We start from the raw sequence: 21,845 nt of genomic DNA on the forward strand, positions 1-21,845 counted from the left end.
CAATCTGAAGAAACTGTAAGATGAGAATTTAATAATGTAGATAATCTATTGGATTCAATAATGATTTAGTTTAATGAAACAGTAGTTAGTTGGAAAATTATCTAAGTTTGGAAAATTGTATGAATTCTCAGTACTATTTCATTAGCACACGGCATGCCTCCATGGTGGACTATCTGTTTATGAGTAAAGGAGATGGTGCCTTGGGTCACAGTGTGTTCTGGAAGCCTACGTACACAGACTTGTATTTACAACATACGAGCTGTCATCATCCCTCACAGCGCAATGCTGTATTATGGAGCTAGTGCATAGGGCTAGAGCCATCTCAGATCAGGACAGCTTATCGGCAGAGCTTAGCCGTCTCTGCTCTGTGTTTGTTCAGAATGGGTACTCCGAGAAGCAGATCCAGAATGCATTTCGACCAGCATGCTCCAAACCTCAAGAACAGCTTGTAGAAGCAGAGAACACCACGGGGTTGTGGTGCTTTGTAGCACTCAGTCGACTGCAGTGCGTGCAGTGCGTGCACACACACAGAGAGAAAGAGAGAGAGAGAGAGAGAGAGAGAGAGAGAGAGAGAGAGAGAGAGAGAGAGAGAGAGAGGGGGGGGGGGGGGCGATGGGCAGAATTTTCAAGAAATACCAGATTAAATGTGTTTTCCAGCCTCCAGCACGAGTGCAATCAATGCTTGGCTCTGTTAAAGACAACCTCGACCTGAGGAGACCAGGAATATATAAAATCCCATGCCACTGTGGGAAGTCTTATATTGGCCAGACGTGTCATACGGTTAGAGACAGATGCGACGAACATAAACATCACACGAGTTTGGGTCAACCAGAGAAATCTGCAGTTGCTGAACACTGCCTCGACACAGGATACGGCATGAACATTGAAGAAACCAAGATCCTCTCGTATGCTTCCACATACTGGGACTCCATCATCAAAGAGGCAGTCGAAATACTTACAAGCAATGACCTAATAATTAGAGACATGGGGTTTCACCTGAGCAAAGCCTGGGAGCCAGCCCTGGCGGCACTATGGAATTGTCAGCCACAGATTAGCAGCTGCATCAAGTCAATGCAGATGGGAAACCTTAACGCAGATGCTTAAATCATGTGCCAGCACCTCAGGCGCGCGAACGGGGTCTGTTGCTCCCGGCCGCATTTTCCCGTGCCATGGCGTGCTTCCGCAGACCGTGACCCGTTTCGCCAGAAGATGGCTCTGGTATTCGACGCTGTCTATGATTGGTCTTCGATGACGTTATGCCCTCGCTGGTGCCTGTGCTGTTCTAGAAAGTCAACATATAAATTGGCAAGCCTCTCAGCGGCATGACAGTAGCACCTGAAGATGGCGGGCAGTTGTCTTGCTGAAATATTGTGCAGTTTCTACAATATTATCCGGCGTAATTCCTGGGAACCTATCAAGCAGATGCAGCACTGGGAAAGCCTCAAAACAGCACATAAAGTTGTCATATTTGAAATCATGTTAATGTAATTGCTTAATTCAATACTGAAGGGTGGTATATAGTTCAGAAAAATTAGTGTAACAGAATTGTTCAGTTAAATCCTGGAGTCTAAGTCTAAGCTCAAATGGCAAAAGTAATTTTAGATCTGTTTGAACTTTAGTTAAGGGTAGCTTTTAAGTTAATATTCAGAAAATTGAGCTAGATTACTGAACAGAATGAAATGCTCTCTTTCTAATGAGTGGTATCAATATTCTCAAATCTATGGATTAGCTCATACTATTTTCACCATTATACTCTGTAGTAACAATTTCAGTTATCAGTTACTTGTTATTAATAATAAATTAATGATAAATATTGTATTTAAATCATTTTAGCAATAGCACATTTAGTTGGGGTTGGTTGAAATATAGAGAGAGGAAGAAAGGTATTCAACAGGAGTAGATTAATAACAACTGGAATAGTTCCAACTTACTGTGTTTCACCAGCTGTTGAGCATGGCTCCCAAAACGATGTGCTTGACTAAACTGACAGCTTCATGACTTGTGCCATTTGGTTCTCCCCACAAAAACAGATTTTTTAAATTGTGCCAGTGGGAACTTTCTGAGCTGCATATCCTTCAGTCCCATAATCCCCGTGACCTTAACCTTTGCTAGTCCCTGTTCTTTTCCAAAGTATCACCTTCCCTTCTCCCACTCCAGCCCTACACATGCTTTCTATCCCACTAGTGCACATGCGTAGTCCTTTCCCTGTCTCTACTTCTCTCTCCTTTGTCCTCCTCCCTTACAGCACAGCCTACCAAAACTGCACCTATCAGCCCACTATCATGTCCCCACTGTGGCCCTGCATGGTCCCAGAGGTGGCACTAACATCTACCCACACCCATAGCCTGCTATCGCTTCTCCTCCCCTCCCCACTCCACACTGCCTCTGTGCTACCACTATCCATCACAGTAAAGGCCACTGCTCACTTCAGATGCAGTCGCAGCTGGCCTTAGTGCCTGGAGGAAACAGTGACCATGAGTGTGTGAGCTGTGCTTGTATTAGTCAAGCTTGTGTGAATTTTGTTGTCTATATCTGGCAAAGGACTTAGTCCAATAACTGAATAATAGCTAGCATTTGTTTTCATTGTGCCAATCTGCCACTCAATGCCTCCTCTATGTGGTGAGTAGCAATCTACGACTTTTGTATTGTTGTTATTCCATTCAGTTCTTTCATATGGTCATTAAGTTGTCTGTTCATTCACATTTGTTCTACATGACATGTCACAATGGAGAAAACTATGGAGATGTGGAATGAACCAAAATATGCCCTGCCACAGAGTTGTATAGCTAATGTCTGCTTCTTTGGTACTCTTTAGAACTGTTCATCATTAAGGCTAATTGCAATGTTCCAAAGCAACAGTTGCATAAGTCATTTTATACTAACAGCTCAGACATTTAGTGTTTTGAATTTAGTAGAGCAGAAAAATAAAGCTACATAATAACAGAATTTATACATTTTACAAGATAGAGAAAGGAAGGGCGTTCATGTAAGTAAAGGAAACCTGATATATTTTAAATTTGAAATTATATATTCCTATTTCATTATTACAAATGAATAATAAAGTACTATAAGTTATCAGAAACTGAGCATTAATCATCATATTACCACTACAATAATAATCATTCAGAAATGAAAAAAAAAAAGCCTACAGTTGCGTTGTCATTATCACATGTCATTATTGTCATGATCATTTTATCTTTGGTTTTAATTGAACTCATATTTTCCTTCCTGCTTTTTTGTAGGTAATTAAAGTTTTCAGAGTAGGTACATAGCATTATATCAAAACATCCAACATATGTTTCAGGTGGACGTAAATTGACATCCAGTTATCTTAAAACAGATTTCTGCTATAGTCAAGTGCACATATCTGTTTTTTTTTTTTTTTTTTTTTTTTTTTTTTTTTTTTTTTTTTTTTTTTCAAATGCAGTTGACTGAATGACATACTTTGATTAAAAGTTCATGTTTACCATTTTCTTTATGTTTAGAAATACTCATGATTATGATGGGAATTTTTTGCACTTAAAATCTTGACTGTTAGTACCAATTGAACTCTCATAGTGAATGCATAGAACTGGAAACCAATTTTTTTTTATTTCTATGTCTCTTCCCTCGTTAATAGCATTTTGGTTTGTGATACTCTGAAATAATCCTGCTCCATTTCAGGGAACAAATAGTTTATCCTTTCAGGAATTCATAATAATATTGGCTCAATAAGATTATACATATGAACTATATTCTTAGAGACAGATTCATTATTTCTAAAAATGTGAGTCATACAGCAAAGAAATGACTGGAAATAAGAAACCTGTGATTGATAATATCTAGCTGGAAATTGTTATGCCAAATAATCCTCATCAGGTGAGATGTACTTTTATATTATGGTTTTGCCCAGTTCTCTTCTCTCTTTTGTCCTCCTCCCTTACAGCACAGCCTACCAAAATGTGTCAATTGAAAGATGCTTTGTAATGTTAGCAATACCTTTTGATTTTATCTGAGACACATATGAAATGTTTTTCAGTAGAGATTGTTCCAAAACTCCTATCTTGATGTTACTAAGGTTGCAACAGTCTGCAGGGACAGGAACAGCATCACATCTTGCCACACCAAGTAACCTCCTCGTTGCATGTCTATAAACTGAGACTCTTAAATATACCTCCGTTTAAGTTTACCATGTACTCACTACCATGAGAAATGTGATGTGAACCACTGCTGCAAATGGAAAAACTGTTGATTCTTCAGTTTATGAGGTACATAAGCTGAAATTGGAAAAAAGACTTGCTTATGCCAGCATTGCAATGAACCCTCCATTTTTCAAGAAACATTTGTTTTTAACTACATGTTTAAAAAGCCTGTAAATTAATACCTTACATAAAAAACAGTTAAGTCTCTACCTTAGTAAACACTGTTGAGTTTCTAATTTTAAACTGTTATTTATTTACTACAATACACTTATAAGGATTGAGTATATTGTTTAATAGTGAAGAATGATAGTTACTCTGTACAGTTTATGGCTGCTGAAGTTGGGTTAATTTCAGTTTCCTGTTAACTTTTCTTACATAGTGAGTGCTGTATCAGAATATAGTGTAGTTAGGCAATGTCGCAGTGAGGCATGTTGTGGCAGAATGCAGGTGTATTTCCTCAATTAAGATATTACACCAATGCCCTACATGAAGTGATACTCAGTGATGAATCATCAGCTTTTTATGCAACAAAATCCAGTTTCATTCAAATTTATCTGGTTCTTACCATCCATCTCTTTAAGCTTGTGTCGACATTTTCAAAAACAATTAATTTCTAACATTATATCATAGAGAATCAAAGAACATTTTTGTGCATTGTTGAATGCCCAGCTTGTTATTTTATGCTATTTATATCTAAGAAGTGTCGCCCTGAACTGAGAAGTTGATTTTGTAAATGTTAGTTACTGAAGTTATTGGAAGCTTATTCATAAAGTTTTCAAGCTTGTATACACTACTACTCTCACTTTTTGTACTCACTTTATCTGGAGCTGCCAGACAAGCATGACTGTGAAATGGTGTTTCCTTTGCATGGATTTATTTAGTTTAACACTTTTAGATTGAAATAACAGGTAAAAAAATATGTTTACCATTGAAATTGTTCTGTTGTGATTAGACTCAGGTCTGATAAAACTATATACTAATTGAATGTTCAGTCATAGTGAAGACTAACAATGTTGAACAACTTCATTTTCTAAATGTAAATGCAGCTTATCAGTTTAATGAATATGTCATTTCTTCATTTCTTCCTACTTAAATATAATTCTTCATAAGGAATTAATGGGAAGATCAGGATGGAAAAAAATGTGTATAATCTCCTTATGAAGCATAACATTGAATACAAATCCTATGCAAGAACTGACACTTTATTACATTAATGTTTTGTGTACTGAAGTGATTGTTTTCCTTTTTTGCAGAGAGGCAGTTCTTCTCGTTCACCATCACAGAGCCCCAAAACAAGATTTGGTTCTAACTTACCATTTGTATGAGACACTCAGAAATAGACGTACAAGAAATTTCTCAAAATCTTTAAGTTTCAGTACACACTGATCACGAAAGCCATGGTACATTTAGGAAAAGGATGGTTAACTGTAATGTTCTGGATGAGTAATTTTAAACTGGAGAGTTTACAGTATCTTCAAAGTATTCAGTATATTATAAAATATGAACAATAAGGGAAAAAGCAAGATTGACATACACAGTATATTTGTACTAGACAATCATCATTATATTTCCATATCACATGAAACTAATTGTGGAAATAATCAGAAGCAAGAGGGCAGTCTATGACTTGTGAACTAAACATTTCCAAGTACAGATCTGTTATTGAAACATCACAACGAAGTCTTAACAAATTTCAGTTCACAATTACATATCCATGAACATCATAGAATGTCAATATTCTGCTTTCACAGACCTCCTTTCAGTATCTTCTTGCCAGATACATGATCACTAATTTGATGAATTAATGTTCTGATTGAAAAATCATTTATGTATTAATTTTGTTTGTGTGTGGTACCTATCTTTACTTAAGCTACTGCTTAAATTGCAGTGATTGTTTGCATAATGATGCAGAAAGTGTAAATCAGAATAATGAACATTTATTAAAAATTTAAAAAAAAGTTTATTTTGATGTCTAAATTTATTATGTTTACAGTTTCTCTCTGGAATTACATTGTCATCCAGTGTAAATCTTGTTCTTCAAATACTTTTTGTTTTATTATTCTTCATTTGTATCTGTTTTTGAGACAGATGTTTTTATAATACTTTCAAGGAGAAGCACCAAATTTTAAAAAACATAGAGTGATCATGTATGAAAAAGATGAAATTATGTTGATCTCTTTTGTGATGAGTGATGGAGTGCACTCATAAGAAATTTGTTCTTGATACATATGGAACCCAAGTTGGGAAAATTATATTTTTTACAACAGATAGTCACCTTATATTTGTATAAAATATTTTTTAAAACTGTGTACATAGTTACTGTTTGCTGTTTTGATGTGTGTTTTCCAATAAATTGTAAATCATATAATTTTGTTTTCCTCTGTTGTATGAGTCCCACATACAAAATTAGCCAAATAGTGCCTGCTGTCCTTAGTATAAGGAACTGCTGTTTTGATTCATGACAGACAGGTGACATATACTATGAGCTCTCAAAAACAGCTGTTCAGATTATGATATGAATAGAAATCACTGCAGTTATTCTAGGGATAGTCTCAAACCCCTTTGCAAAACTGACACAATATCATAATCAGAAAATGAATACACATAAATCAGTGTACATCAGTCATAGTTCTGGCTATTATTTTACTTAGAAGGAATTGGAATTATAAAACTAATTTTTATAGAGTAAAGCACTAAAATCTTGTATTAGTAACAATGAAGAGTAAGTTTATAGCAGCAATGAGCACCAATATAAAATTTATTTTCTTCTTTTTTAATGTAGGGCTGAAAGCAACCAGACTAATTATATTATTGAAAAACTGACATAATACACTGCTATCTCACTGCTTAATACATCTGATAGTTCTATGAGGAAACATAATTATTTTCCTTCTGATAAATGTACATTACAAACTGTACAACCTTACAGCACAAGACAGTGCCCTCTGCATAACCTGGACTACCTCCATTTACATTAATAGCAAGTAAATGAGTCATGGCACTGTGATACTGTCACCTTCCTCTGTGTCAACCACACAGGAATACAACAGTGTTAATGGATAAAAAGTGAGGGTGGATGTTGAAATATTTCATACTACAGAATGACAGCACATTACAACACAAACATTTAACACACACAATCTCTTTGTTTATAAATACCAAGAGTCAATCACTATCCACTGTACAGGTCTTATATTAACAGATTACATTCACTGGTACTACACAAGGAAGTTTGTTTTGAATATTAGCCAAACTTTTTCCTGTGCTTACACTGAAAAAACACATCACTGCTTCACTACCTCTATTTTTTCTAGTTCAGAACTAGAAATGAATTAACTGTGGGTAAATGTTCAGTCTTAGCTATTGCTAATGATAAGCAATTACTTCTGGCTTAGGCATTTCCACTTATGTTTCTGAGGAAAATCACCAGCTGTTTTGAAGCAGTCCTTTGAAAATACTAGGTACCTCATTTCGTGGGCATGGAGATAGTAATCTCTCACCTCCCATCATAGTGATAGGATTTTCTGCATGGTACTGTATCATATCACCTGGAACATATAAATTTACCTTGACAAATCATGTTTTCCATTTTGGAATTAAGTTACACATGTCTTATAATAAAGAAAAATAAACACAAATTAATCTAGGAACAAAATCCAAAGTCAGTACAACGAGCTCAGATAATGTAACACACTATGTGTTTAAACGGAAAGCAAAACATAGATTACAGTCTTTTGGTAGCAATAATATCCATTCCTAACACAGCTGGGTCTTAGTCCTACAGTATAAAGCACAATTTAGAATGGGAAATTTAGGAAGCACAAAAAACAGAAGAAAAGAGAAAAAAGGAAGTTACACAGTTGCTGAAAGAAAGGAAAAGTCACTCCACATCATGACTCATAGTACACATTAGGTGCAGGAAAAAATATGGAGTTAACATTGGATCAGCAACCAAATTTGTGATCTACTCTTAATAAGCTATGGCAGTGAGAAGGTCAATGGGGAGAGCTAAACCCAGACCAAGTAATGAATGCACAACACTGAACTAAGGTGAGTGATAATTTGCCCTCTCAGTGATGCACTTCCTATCTCTGACTCTTCATTTTCACAGGAATATGTGTTGTTTGAACTAAAAAAGAATGACAAATGAAAAGAATCCAATCGGGAGCAGAACATCTTAGAATCTATTTTGTTGCATAACAAAAGCTCTGAAATGAATGAAGAATATGAATGGGTTTGAAATCTGAATTTGTCACTGTGTATAAAATATTCAAATACTTATGGGAATGAAGCTGGAGGGCAACAGCCACTGCTATTTACACAGGTGTACACTGTCATTTTCAAGGCACAAATGCCGCAAGGGAATGCTGTGCAAGGGAACTTAAAACTTTGATTTTTAAAGCATACCATAAAGATGAATTACTCTCTCTCTCTCTCTCTCTCTTTCTTTCTGTACACACTAGTGCCATCACACAACCGCATCAGAAGTTATCGAGAGTGAACATTAACAGTCCAATGGTTGAGCTGCATTTGTCTTTGTCTCTTGTAACTGATAGGGTGTAAACCTGTTGAAATATTGGCGACTCTCAAAAAGTCACCCAGCTGCAGTCTCATAAGTTATTTGAACATGAATAGGTTTGCTAAACAAGCAGTAAATTTGTCATTACCAGTCATACTGACATACTTTGCAATACTGAGATACTTTATTTCAAGATGGATCATCTCTGAAAAAATCAAAGTGAACAATTGAATGAAATCTTCACTCTACAGTGGAGTGTGCGCTGATATGAAACTTCCTGGCAGATTAAAACTGTGTGCCGGACCGAGACTCGAACTCAGGACCTTTGCCTTTCGCGGGCAAGTGCTCTGTAAAGTTTGGAAGGTAGGAGACGAGGTACTGGCAGAAGTAAAGCTGTGAGGACGGGGCGTGAGTCGTGCTTGGGTAGCTCAGTTGGTAGAGCACTTGCCCGCGAAAGGCAAAGGTCCTGAGTTCGAGTCTCGGTCCGGCACACAGTTTTAATCTGCCAGGAAGTTTCAAAGTGAACAATGTGTAGCACTTCATTTACAAAGTGTTCAGAGAGATAAGTCTCATACACACAGATGTATATAACACTTCCACTACAATGGTGGTCCTTTCATTATTATGAATTCGCCAATTCCCATTGACAAAGAATTGCAAGCAAATTGCACCAGAAAATTTTCATAATAATACTAATAATAATCAATAAAGTGAAAGTTTTTTTCATAATCATTCAGTATCTGCAGAAATTAACAGTATTAAATACAGCTGATCCTAGTTGTTGTTGTGGTCTTCAGTCCAGGGATTGGTTTGATGCAGCTCTCCATGCTACTCTATCCTGTGCAAGCTTCTTCATCTGAGTAATTACTGCAACCTACATCCTTCTGAATCTGTTTAGTGTATTCATGCCTTAGTCTACCTCTACAATTTCTACCCTCCACACTTCCCTCCAATACTGAATTGATGATCTCTTGATGCCTCAGAACATGTCCTACTGATCCCTTCTTCTTGTCAGATTGTGTCACAAATTTCTCTCCTCCCCAGTTCTATTCAGTATGTCCTTCTATACCTTTTTGTGTGTTTCACAAATAATGAAAGAAGTAAAGGGAACCACTCACCATATAGTTGGAGTATTGCGCAGTCAGTGGGTACACAAAGAAAAATGAAATCATTTAGCCTGCTGTAATGGGCAAACAAATACCAGCAGCTAAAATGTGAGAAAACACTATCTAAAAATGTAAAAAAAACACATTTTGGCCTGCACGTAAATGATTGTGCATTGCTCAGTATAAACCACAAGAAGACTGGTTGAAGGACTTCATGGAAGGTGTATTGCTTGATAGAGGAGGTTCTGGTATATTCTGAAGATTTTTCAGCCATGTAGGAATGGGTGCTTTGATAATTTGACAGATCCCCTGAATGATAAAAGAGGTACTTAGCTATGGACAACTGAGTTTTGCTATTTATCCAGTGCTATGAGAAAGACTATTCTATTACCATCTATGCTGTTCATGCTAATTATTACATCCACCAGGCTAAAACTATTACTGATTGATACTGAGTGTGCAATGTGTCAATTGCATCTACATTGCATCATACACTCCAATGTATGGCATACAGTAAAGGTTATTCAGTGTGCTAAAACCATTGTCCTCTCTTCCCATTTCTACGTAGAGGAATAAAGCTAATAAGAACTTCTTCATTAAAAGTTGATTTTCTCTAATTTGATCCACATGGTGATTACACAAAATGTGTGTGGAGTGGACACAATGACCAGTCAGTACCTTTGGGCCTTCATGGCTTGTTGGGGTTGAGTTTTTTTTGCAGTTTTTAGGAAGTAATGTATTTCTTCATATGTATAGGAATGTGGGATCTCAGGATTTTGAGAGTACAGCTTTCTGCGGTATATAAAGCATTTACAGGGTATCCCATTGGAATTTCTCAAGATTTTTACTGTGATCTTGCACTGAGTAAATAAACCCATGATGACTACTTTATATTGTTTTCATTAAGGCAAATTTGTAAGTCTCCTACACCAACAAACAAAGGTTCTGAGTTATGGTTTTGTCAGTGGCTTCATGACAGGATTAGTCTTCCTTAGTATTTTGCAATAAATATTAGTCAGTCATCTGCCTTTTCAATAGTTACAGCTATGTGGTAACTATCAAACAGCCTTCTGGACAGATACTCCTGTATGTTTGAGATTCATGAGACTTCCAAGACTGGTGATAATTGTGTGCATAATCAACTGATATTAAATCTTTTAACCCATTTATTTATGTGACACTATAGTTATTTACACTTAGAGTGTCAGCATTTACATCAGTACTGATCATTTGCAGACCTTCCTGCATTTTGTAGCAAAAAGATAATGTAATTGGATAGATAAAAATATACTCACCAACCAGCAGCAGGAGAACACATATATAAAGGTATAGACATTTTTAAGCTTTTGCAGCCAGTAGCTCCTCCTCCTGGCAGAAGGGTTGAAAAACTTCATCAACTCTTTTTCTTATCCCCTCTTTCTTCCTATTCAACCCTTCTGCTAGCAGAAGAAGTCACTGGCTCTGAAAGTTTGCAAATTTCTATACCTTTATATGTGCGTTCTCCTACCACCACTTGGTGAGCAGATTTTTTATCCATCCACTTACATTAGTGAACATCCATACAGAGGTAGAAACATTGTCTGCCAGGTCACTTGCATGTAAACCAAACACTACCTCTGCTTCTGATTATGCCGCCACATACGCAACCATACTGAGCTCTATTTGCTGGTAAGTCTTAATCAAATTCCACACATTTTTCTGTATTCTGTAAGCACTCATTTAATTTACTGGGTTACTCAGAGAAACTGTATCATAGCCTTTCTGGAAGCCAAGAAAAACTTGTTTCTGTCTTGGTTCTGATATTTACAATATTATGCACATCATGTATAAATAAAATGAGGCAAGTTTCACGTGATGTCCATTGTGGTATCAAGAAAGTCATCCAACATAACATAAAATACATTTACACAGGGAATTTGTGTCAGCAGTTTAAGTCTTTAATTGGAGCATTTGTTATGTGAACCATTTTAAATACTAAGAAGACCAGCGCCTTTTTTAATCATATTTGGCACACTGTTATTTCAGCTAGATGAGTCACCTGTTCTTCACCTCAGTTGGTATAGAATCTAATATGAACCCCCATCAGAACTAGTGATGTTTCTCTATCAAGTATCTTCTTATTCTTCTTCTTCCCCTTCTTGTTCTTCTTCTTCATTGGTTCAACTCCATTCCCATTTATGGCTATATATTACATTCTTTGAAGAAACAATTTACGCCGGCCGCGGTGGTCTCGTGGTTCTAGGCGCTCAGTCCGGAACCGCGCGACTGCTACGGTCGCAGGTTCGAATCCTGCCTCGGGCATGGATGTGTGTGATGTCCTTAGGTTAGTTAGGTTTAAGTAGTTCTAAGTTCTAGGGGACTGATGACCACAGATGTTCAGTCCCATAGTGCTCAGAGCCATTTGAACCATTTGAAGAAACAATTTATGATGATAGAATTTGTATTTCAGTGTCCATTTTATACTCTTCCATCATTATCTCTTCTTAACACATGTATTTGAGGTCCACGTCCCAATTCGTTGCACTCAATGGGAAGGTGATGCTTTCTATTAATTCATAGAATACATGCTGTGTTGCTATCTGTATGCTTATTCTGACTTTTTTCAGCTCTTATTTGTCTATAACGATTCAGCTTCATTTGCATTTGAATAACTTTCTTGTTGCAGTTAGATGATAGAAATATCTCCCTACCTTTCTTAACATTTCATTCAACAGCAGTGGCTAATGAATCTATATGTATCAATGTAAGTGGATGGATAAAAAATCTTGTGATTGTTGATCTCTATCATTAAATTCAGTGATTCCAAACAGTTCAGGGATATTTGTTACAAGTGTGATTACTTATGAGTGGTTTGTCCCAATGACTGCTCAAAACAATTTTTATGATAGGACATTTGCAACAATGACAAAACAATTTTCGTTCCTGCACCAAAATCAACTGAAATTTCCCCATCAATACATCATGATTAGGAAATTCATGTGCAATATTTTTATGCTTTCTCTGAAACATTCCATGACTTTCATACTTGATGTGTGCAATTATTGGTATCAAAAATATATTTTCAGTATGTACTCCATTCAGAAGTTAATCCAATTTTTTGTTGCAAGTATTGTGTACTGGTTACTACTGTTACTAACAGACTGTCATTCAAGGACCCCCTGTACTGCCTCTGCAATTCATCAATATTAGATTTTTTTACATGTAAGTACCTTACAGTTAAAGCAATTATCAGCATTGAAGTACTTCTTAATGAAAATGTGTAGACAGATATGACCTATTTGGAGAATTGTATAACTAAAAGTGTGATAATTATTTATATACTTACGCAGTGTGTTGTGACTGAGCTGATTAGCTCCTAAAAACTGATAATGTCCGTTGGAAGCATCAACCAGATAATGTTTACATCGATCTGTATCCTTATAACTGATAGCATAGCCCCATATACGTTCAGACACTCTTACTAAGAATGTTCCCACTGACTGGTCCTGCAAAAGTGCCTCAGCTTCTTGGCGTGTTATGAGTCCTATAGAAATAATTATAAAAATTACATGCTTATGACATTTATGCATCTGTGTATTGATGAATTATTTGTTAAGTAAATCCATTACTGTACAAAAGCTACAATGCCTTTCCAGAATGTAGTAATTTTAAATTCTGTTCATTCTACATTGCTATTCGAGAGCTGTTTCAGCACCAGCAGACAATGATGTTTCTTTACGTTTCAGTAAAAATAAATTTCAAATGAAGTTGTTACATATACAACTAATTAACTACAAAAGGATAGTAAATTATACAACATCTGTCTCCAAAATCACTTACCAAATAGAGAAAGGGTAAAGCAAGCTATATATAATTTAGTCACAACTTTTGCAGCACATGTTACTCTATACTGCTATATAAAGATGCTATATAAAGACAAGATAATGTTACCAACAATCTCAAAAAGTTCTTGACTGATTTATTTCAGATTTTTACACAATAATCTAATAAAAATTCAAATGTGCATAAGCTATATATATCTTTAAACAATAATGTACAAGTTTTCTGTTAAAACTGACTGTGAGAGAGAACAGGCTGTGCTGTGAAAATGTGCAGTTCAGTTTTCTTACACTCAGTCAGTTTTAACTACAATAGCAGGGCATTTAAGCTATTAGACAGATTGTGCCATTTTGTTTTCTTCCTCCTAGTCTGTTTTAACAGAAAACAGGAAACTTCTATTTGTGGGTTATCGGATTATGATTGGAATACCATTATGCAATCTCAACCATCCAAAAATTTGTAATCCTACCTAATCACAGAATAGAACTATGAAAAATACTGTCACTGAAGCCAGAACTTAATTTTGGCTGGAACACACTGGAATGGCATTCCAGCACATCCCAGGGAAATTTTTTTGAACAGTTTGGCACAGAAGATTTAAAACAGGTTCTGCGCACATGGAAGATGTATTATTGGTTTGTTCATGTTTAAATGTGTTGCTTACTTGTAGTAATGAATAAGAACTTAAATAAATCCAGTTGTAATATAACTCAATGAGTAGAAGACAAATGATGTTTGAAGCATTTACTAAACATCTGACTCTGCATCTCTTGTCATAATGTGTTTTGCTTGTCATCATGGGCGCATCAATGGAAGAACATTTAGGTGACTTATGTACCTTGTTCACAGTCTTATATACTCTGGGGTTGAAATGCAGCTTGCCCGACTTAAATTTTTTTAGCCATCCATTTCATACTCAGGGTTTGAGATTACTTGGGGTTGTGCTAAGTCTACAAATTTCAAAGTACCCCAAGCATTTTTAGGTAAAATTGGTTATGATTACAAATTCATTCTGGGTGCAGTCACACTGACCCATTCCCTCAATAATTTGATCCACAAGAATGTTCCTTTTCAATGGACACCAGCCTGCGAGCATGCATTCACGTTTTTGGAATCAAATTACATTCTGCTCCTTGTTTGGCAACTTTCCATCCTGGCCATCACTTGGCTTAGGCTATTCATGCCCCTCATTATGGACTTGGCGTCCCTTCTTGCACAGCAGTATGAGGATGGTTCCAAACATCCAATAGCTTATGCATCAAAAACTCTCGATTCCACTCAGCAGCTCAATTCTCAAGTTGAAAAGGAAATGCTTGCTATTGTCTAGGCCCTCAAACATTTTCATGTGTTCTTGTATGGGACTAAGTTATGCCTTGTTACTGACCACAAGCCCTTAGTTTCATCGTTTAATCCTTCTACTTCATTGACCAACAAAGCAGCATCTTGCTACAGCTATGAAATAAATTTTTGGCTTACTGCACAGTATGCCAGTGATGATGCGCTGTCCCAGCTTTCAATGGGGATGGATCATATTTTTGATGAGGATGAACTCCTTTGCTTCACTTAGATGTTGAGGCACACTGCACAGTGGAAGGGTTACAGGCTCCTGGATCGCACCTACTGTCACTGCTAATCTTGTTTTGCATCAAATTGTTCACCTCTTTCAGCTTCGTTAGCCAGACAGGTCTCCAGGTAGGGCTTCTGATCCTTTGTGTAACTACATCCTCTGCCACCACCTTTTGGTATTTGATGGTGTTGTTCTCTTAGGTATGGATGGGCTGTTGACTGGGACTGTGATCCCGAACACCCTATGACAGGATGTGCTTCAGCTCCTATGTCAGGGATGTTTGGGGGTCTTGCATACCAAGTATTGACCTATGATGGATAATGGTCTACAGTTTGTGTCTCAGGCCTTTACAATTTCTGTGCCCATCACAGACTCCTGTAGAGATGATATCTCGACATACTTCTTGGGTTAACAAAGGTTTACACTAATGGGGAATCAGAGTCCAGCCGCGATGCTCCAATGTCACCAGCCACACACCCTCCTCCATCTGCACATGCCACCCCATCAATGCCCATCAGTGTGGCCTTCATCTTTATTTGCCCCCGTCCCTGCAGTCTGGGATCAGGGGTTCTGTTTTCAACTAAAGTGAATACTTGCCACAGTCCATAGCTTCCAAGGCTGTCGTCTCTGTATAGCATACACCAGTGATGGGCTGGTGGCACCATCACAACCAGCTAAATCCTCACTTAATGGCAAGGGCCATGGGTCCTCCACCTCCTCCCACAATGTCTGTTGCAGCCTCCCAGGGTGTCCCTTCTGTGGGAGCAGACCTGCCCTCCTTGGATGTTGCCACCTCCTGCCTCTCCTCCGGGGCCCAGCCCCCTGGCACCTGTTGTTGGGCATTCCTGTGTTACTTTGCTGCCATCAGTGATCCTGCAGTTGCTGACACCTTTGGGGCCATCAATACCAGCTTCTCTGACCAAGCATCTGCATAGTCCTGCCATGTCAGGGGACCGGATATCAAGATGCTATCAGCTCTCTTGTCACTGGTCCTCTTTATGGTACTTCACAGGGGAGAGACCATCGTGTGTGCCCATGGCCATGCCACTTCTGCCTCTACTCGCTGGTTCTGCTCCAAAATTTCCTTCCACTGCCACCATCTCCTTCAGCATCCACTGCAGAGGCCATGAATATTTCAACTGATGCCCCAACACCCACAATGGGGAAGGGGTGCTATAACTCTGCACATAATACTATGATATGCACTGTGGTACCAGGCCACGAGTGGCCACAGCACTTGCACAAATAGCATAGCATCTACCGCACTGTCTACTGGAGCCCTCCTCTTTAAAAGGACAGTGCAGGGGGAACTTGTCTTCATATTGTGTTCATACTTATTGTCAGCAACTGCTTTTATCAGTACCTGGATTGTTGCTATGTTTGTGTCTATGTTCTCAGCTGTTGTGTGTGGAAGAAGAATAAACTTTGGTTCGTTGTAGCCTTGCTGTTGTTTGAGTCTTACATTACTATGCACATAGCTTGGAGCAAGAGTAACTAATATGCATGAATAAGGCAATGCACAATCATTAATTTAATTTAATGCAGCATGTCCTGTATGATCACATACGTTAAAGTCATGAAACCACAGAAAGTTGATAGGAAAATTTAAAACCCAAAAATGGAGACTGTAAAAACCGAAAAACACACAAAAAATTACTGTAGTATATGCAATAAATAATGTTACAATACTAAACTGTGAACTAATGTGAGAAACTCTTGTGCAGAATAATATAATTGTTAACTATATGCAGGTGCATTCAGAGGATACAAGAAGATAAAGCAGAATAACAATCAGAAGATTAAGGAGGTTGTTTAATTGTACTTACCATGGAACCAAGGAGATATTTGATTAGATGTAGGCTCTAAGCCTGCTCTTCGTGCTATTTCACTAGAGCGGAACCATTCCACCACAGCTTCTTTACTTTCTGGCTTTGCAGTTGTGCTATTAGTTGTGTTGACAGCTGACTGGCTATTTTGACTGAAATGATAAAGATTTGATTCATCATTTGAGAGAAAAGTTTTGTGATTCATCATATTCTTAATGTTCCAAGCTGACTCCAGACAGTAATGTCATGATTTGTGAAGATTTACAACTAAAACAAATCAAATCATCATAGCCTAAGGACTTATGAATTTATTTTGTTGTTGATAACTAGGCAAGATCCAAAGATTATCTAAGAAAGAAAATCCACCTGCTGCTAGTTTCCACAGAGAGTGTATTTTTGGTTGAATTGGCCTGAATATCAACATCCATATCCAGTACTGAAGTTCTGCGATGTTCTTCTCGAGCACGCCGTGCTATTTCACGTATCTGCATTTCAGCTTCTTTTGCTTTACGTTCTGAAAAAAAAAAGTCAAATCTGTTACTTAGTTAATCAACAATTTTGTTTTTAGAAAATGTACATTTTAATTTTTGTCAAAGTTATTGGAAACGGCGTATGTATTAGTCGTAGGACAGCAAAATTAAAAATGCTGAAGGTTGCAATGAATGCTAGTTGCAGTAACCATTCTTTATTTTCACTTTGACCAAACTTGATGTATAATATTTGAATCAAGCAAGGTGGTGCAGTGGTTAGCACACTAGACTCGCATTCATGTGAATGACAGTTCATAACCCTCGTCCAGCCATCCTGATTTAGATTTTCCATGATTTCCCTAAATCATTTCAGGCAAATGCTGGGATGGTTCCTTTGCAAGTGCACAGCTGATTTCCTTCTTCATCCTTCCCTAATCTGATGGACCAATGACCTTGCTGTTTGGTCTCTCCCCCAAATCAGCCAACCAGCCAAACAATATTTGGATCAGCAAGCCAAGAGACTTTTCTACTACAATCAACCAAATCAAAGGAAGTGAATGTTATTGTTGTTGTTTGTGATGCCATGAGTTCCTATCTTTCTTCTCTCCAACTTGTGCTTTCTTGAGTCTCATAGCAGACACTGCTGATTAAATGACCAGCATCATCAACTGTGTATCAAAAGACAATTGTATTTCACCAGCCTTAAAGTTAGAAGCAAGCACAATTTTGCACTGCAATTTCATTAGTCCATCAAATCAAGGTAACCTTCTTCCTTTTATATGAATTGTTGCAGTCATAGTTAAAAAAAATAATACATCTTGACTGCTTACTTCTATTTAAAGAACTTAATAAAGTTAACTTATTTTGATAAGTGGTAGTACCTTGCTCCCTCCATAGCTGTTCTTTCTTATGCTCTTCCTCCTCAGCTTCTTTAGCAACTTCTTTTTGTTTACGTTGAATCCGTCTGAATATTTCAGATGTCCTTTCTTCCATCACACGTTTCTCCCAGAGTGCAACACGTTGAGATACCTTCTTTGGCTGAAAAAAGACAAGAAATCTCTTACTTTGGATAAATCTAACTGAATAAATAAAATTGTTGTTTATAGTAACAACATGATTATCAAATGGTTATTCTCACTGAGAAAATCAAGGAGTGACAGATTCATTCAACAAAATTAAGGAAAGATTTGATGCACATAAAATAATTTCTTCTTTCTGTTGACTTTCCTTTCATTTAGTAGGTTATCAGAGGAACTTCTTTAATAGTGAAAATAATTACATTTAGTCCCCACTTGCTTTGTGTGCAATAAATAACTTATTTTATTATTGAATTGTGCAAAAACTTACAGTATTGAGAGATATTTCTTGCAAAGCATCACGTTTATCAGCAAAGCTGATCTCTATAGTGCTGTTAATATTATTCTTCGTGTTATTATTAGGAAACTGCTGTTTTATTCTGTCTCTGATTTCATCTACTGAGCAGTATATATCCATTGGATCTGCCTCTTTGCGCTGAAGGGCCTCCATAGCCTGTATCTGTTTCTGGTTTAAGTCCAGTAGCTCAGTCAATTCTGCTTCCATTGACTTTCTGCAATCAAAATACACAAACTGTCACTACATTTATCTTAGGTTCATTGACACATTGTGGATGATTACAGTTTTTATTTACAGTTATAGTGGTCATTTATGTAGTTGATGTATTACATCTGTGATCACTTTGTGAATTAATTAAATAACTGAATATACATATTAATTGTGTGATTCATGCCATTAATCTTTCATCTAGCGTCATTTCATAGTATTTCACTTAAAAAAATTAAATAAATGTACATCTTTGATTACTTTCCACATTCCAGGAATTCCTCTCAGCAAGATCTGCGACATATGACTAATGTAATATAAATTACCTCACATGTCTTGTTCCACAGATTTCATCATAAAGCAGAAACACTATAGGGATAAGGAATGACACAATAACAGTGTGGAATGTTTGTTGTAAATTGTGCCTGTGTGCTGCTCCAACAAAAAACTGCATTGCTGGTGGTGATAACTGGATATACTCTATACAGACTGCAACTGAATTCTCATGAGAAATTGGAATGAAGAAGAAGAGCTGTATAAGGTGACTTTTTTCCCTTATTGTATCAAACAACTGCAACCAGAAATAAGAAAAAGATCATCTAAGAAATGTGATATGTTTTCTGTTCTTATTATGTAACCTAAATAAAACATTAAACTACTTCATACAACTTAATCAACTTCCATTTGTAAATAAACATTGACATGATAATGTCAACTTTGTTGCATACTGTACAATTATGAAACTTACTGTTAGATTCCCTGTTTCCATTTTACAGTCCCAAACACTGTAAAAATTTACTCCATAAGCTTATCTGCTGTTCTCACAAGTTTTGCATGCAGAATAGTCTTAATAAAAGTAAATGTTAAGTAGAAGTAAAATCAAGGAGGCATTTAATCCAAGGGACTGAGAGTCTGTTTCCTATTAATTTCAGCCTGAATGTAGAGGATGTCCAAAACCCTTAGGTCTGCACAATGGAGATGATGACAAATGGTCATAAATGAAGCTTTCAAGCTTCATCAGGTCTTGGGTGAGAAATACGTGTGAGGTATGCATTTATAAACTGCTTGTTTTTTATAATAAACATGTGCCTGCTACATCAACACAGACTGTAATATATTGAAAAACAATATATAATCTTGTATTGTGTGTTCACAGCAAAGTTTGTCACTGTTAACAGTTCATGATTAATATAGCAACAACTAACAGGCCCTTATTGCTGCCACCCAATTTGAATAGTGCACAATTATTGCCACAGTTTTGTGACCTATGACAGGACATGTTTTCAACATGACAGTCCATCTCCCAACTTTAATATTAATCCCATGAGCACTTGAGCAACAGATTGTTTGATTGTAAGGGCTGATAGGTACTCACAATCAGTAAGATCACTGGATCTCACTTCTGTGGATTTTTTCCCTATGGGATTATACAAAATTGTTTATGTCTGAAACCTCAGTAGAAACTGAAGAGAAACATGTTGGTAGGTCCTAGATCTCTGTCTCAATGTACTACAACTAATAGGAACATTTGAGAATCTGCGACAAAATTTTATGTGCTCTTGTAACGCAACAATTTGTACTGGTTGCCAATGCTTTGAAGAGTTAGTATGAGCTTAAGATGTTATATAGTGTAAGCTGTTTATATCAGTACATCTCGAAATACTCAAGTTTAGTATCCTTTAAACATAAAAATTTCTGGCTTGCTAGGTATAGTAGTGCATTGATGAAAAACATACAAAATCAGCTGTTGGCTTGATACAGAATCAGTAAACTAGTTGCTGCTGAAATGAATGTAGATGGTCCTTCACATACCTGAGCTGTTCAGCTTCTTTTTCAGCTTGTTGCCTTGCCTTTTCCCTTGCTTCACGCTCAAGGATCTCTTCTATTGATGGGTCATCTGGATGTTCCCCCATAACCCACACCCAGGGCTCCCCATCTGATCCCAGCAGAAAATCAACCTTCTTCTTGTTTGGTTCTGAAAAAAATGAAGAAATATTATTATGCACAAGCCCCACAGAGAGTTTATTGCTAAATGTGATATAAACTTATCTGCACAAGTTATTGGCATCATCTGACCAAAATGAATTGACTAATTATTTACAACAGTATTTGAATTTGCATCGCCGAAAGCTATTTAATCTTAGCCTGACCAGCAAGCTACTGTCCAGCTAGGAAGCTCTAAACTTGCTGGGAATATTGATATTAGAAAAGTGTGTATTAGTGCCTTGAATTAATTCCAGTCAATATTATGTTAACGGTATGTCTGACATTCATTTCTACAAAAGCTATTAAAACATTTTCTAGCTGCTTATTACAACTGGGTACATTTCATTTTACTAGATGGAACAGTTAGGATCGCCATCTTGAACATTTTAAAATCTGCTAGTGGTACATATACTTAAGGATAAAAGACAAAGTTTTCAGTAAATATCCATTCAAAAAGCTTTTAATTCCTGCAGTAAAATATAGTTCCTCACTGATGAGGAATTAATTAATTGGTTTCATCATTCTCATATAGTAGTGGTAGTAGTAAATTATTCATCCAGAGACAACATAATTGCGTGGCAAAATTGGTTTTCAGTGAGACCTTGCCTCTGGCAGCAGAATTCTTTGTGGCACAAGAGCAGTGAACCATGGGGGAATTGTCATACATCCTGTAACAAGTACAGGGCCACATGTCCAACCTCCTCCCTTCATCTGGTTCATTAATGGGAACAGCAATATGATCCTGGACAAGGAACTTTATCCATGTTCACATGCCATGCTGAGGATGGAT

General features: G+C 37.0%; 2 protein-coding genes across 2 annotated transcripts in view; one reads left to right on the forward strand and one right to left on the reverse strand.

Annotated features, from left to right (window-relative positions):
* LOC124776492 (cyclin-dependent kinase-like 5) overlaps window positions 1-6,027 on the forward strand; it is a 349,628-nt gene extending 343,601 nt beyond the window's left edge. The window contains exon 10 of the mRNA XM_047251507.1: window positions 5,435-6,027. Coding sequence (XP_047107463.1) covers window positions 5,435-5,506 — 72 coding nt within the window. The 3' untranslated portion in view covers window positions 5,507-6,027. The remainder of the gene's footprint in view (window positions 1-5,434) is intronic.
* Window positions 6,028-6,908: 881 nt separating this feature from the next.
* LOC124776493 (SH2 domain-containing protein 4B-like) overlaps window positions 6,909-21,845 on the reverse strand; it is a 608,338-nt gene continuing 593,401 nt past the window's right edge. Inside the window, exons 3-9 of the mRNA XM_047251508.1 lie at window positions 20,882-21,044; window positions 18,836-19,076; window positions 18,370-18,526; window positions 17,385-17,532; window positions 17,019-17,170; window positions 13,132-13,329; window positions 6,909-7,729 (exon numbers count right to left, since the gene is read on the reverse strand). Of these exons, the coding sequence (XP_047107464.1) occupies window positions 7,605-7,729; window positions 13,132-13,329; window positions 17,019-17,170; window positions 17,385-17,532; window positions 18,370-18,526; window positions 18,836-19,076; window positions 20,882-21,044 (1,184 nt within the window). The 3' untranslated portion in view covers window positions 6,909-7,604. The remainder of the gene's footprint in view (window positions 7,730-13,131; window positions 13,330-17,018; window positions 17,171-17,384; window positions 17,533-18,369; window positions 18,527-18,835; window positions 19,077-20,881; window positions 21,045-21,845) is intronic.

Source organism: Schistocerca piceifrons, chromosome 2, assembly GCF_021461385.2.
Source record: "Schistocerca piceifrons isolate TAMUIC-IGC-003096 chromosome 2, iqSchPice1.1, whole genome shotgun sequence".
In the NCBI taxonomy this organism is placed as follows: domain Eukaryota; kingdom Metazoa; phylum Arthropoda; class Insecta; order Orthoptera; family Acrididae; genus Schistocerca; species Schistocerca piceifrons.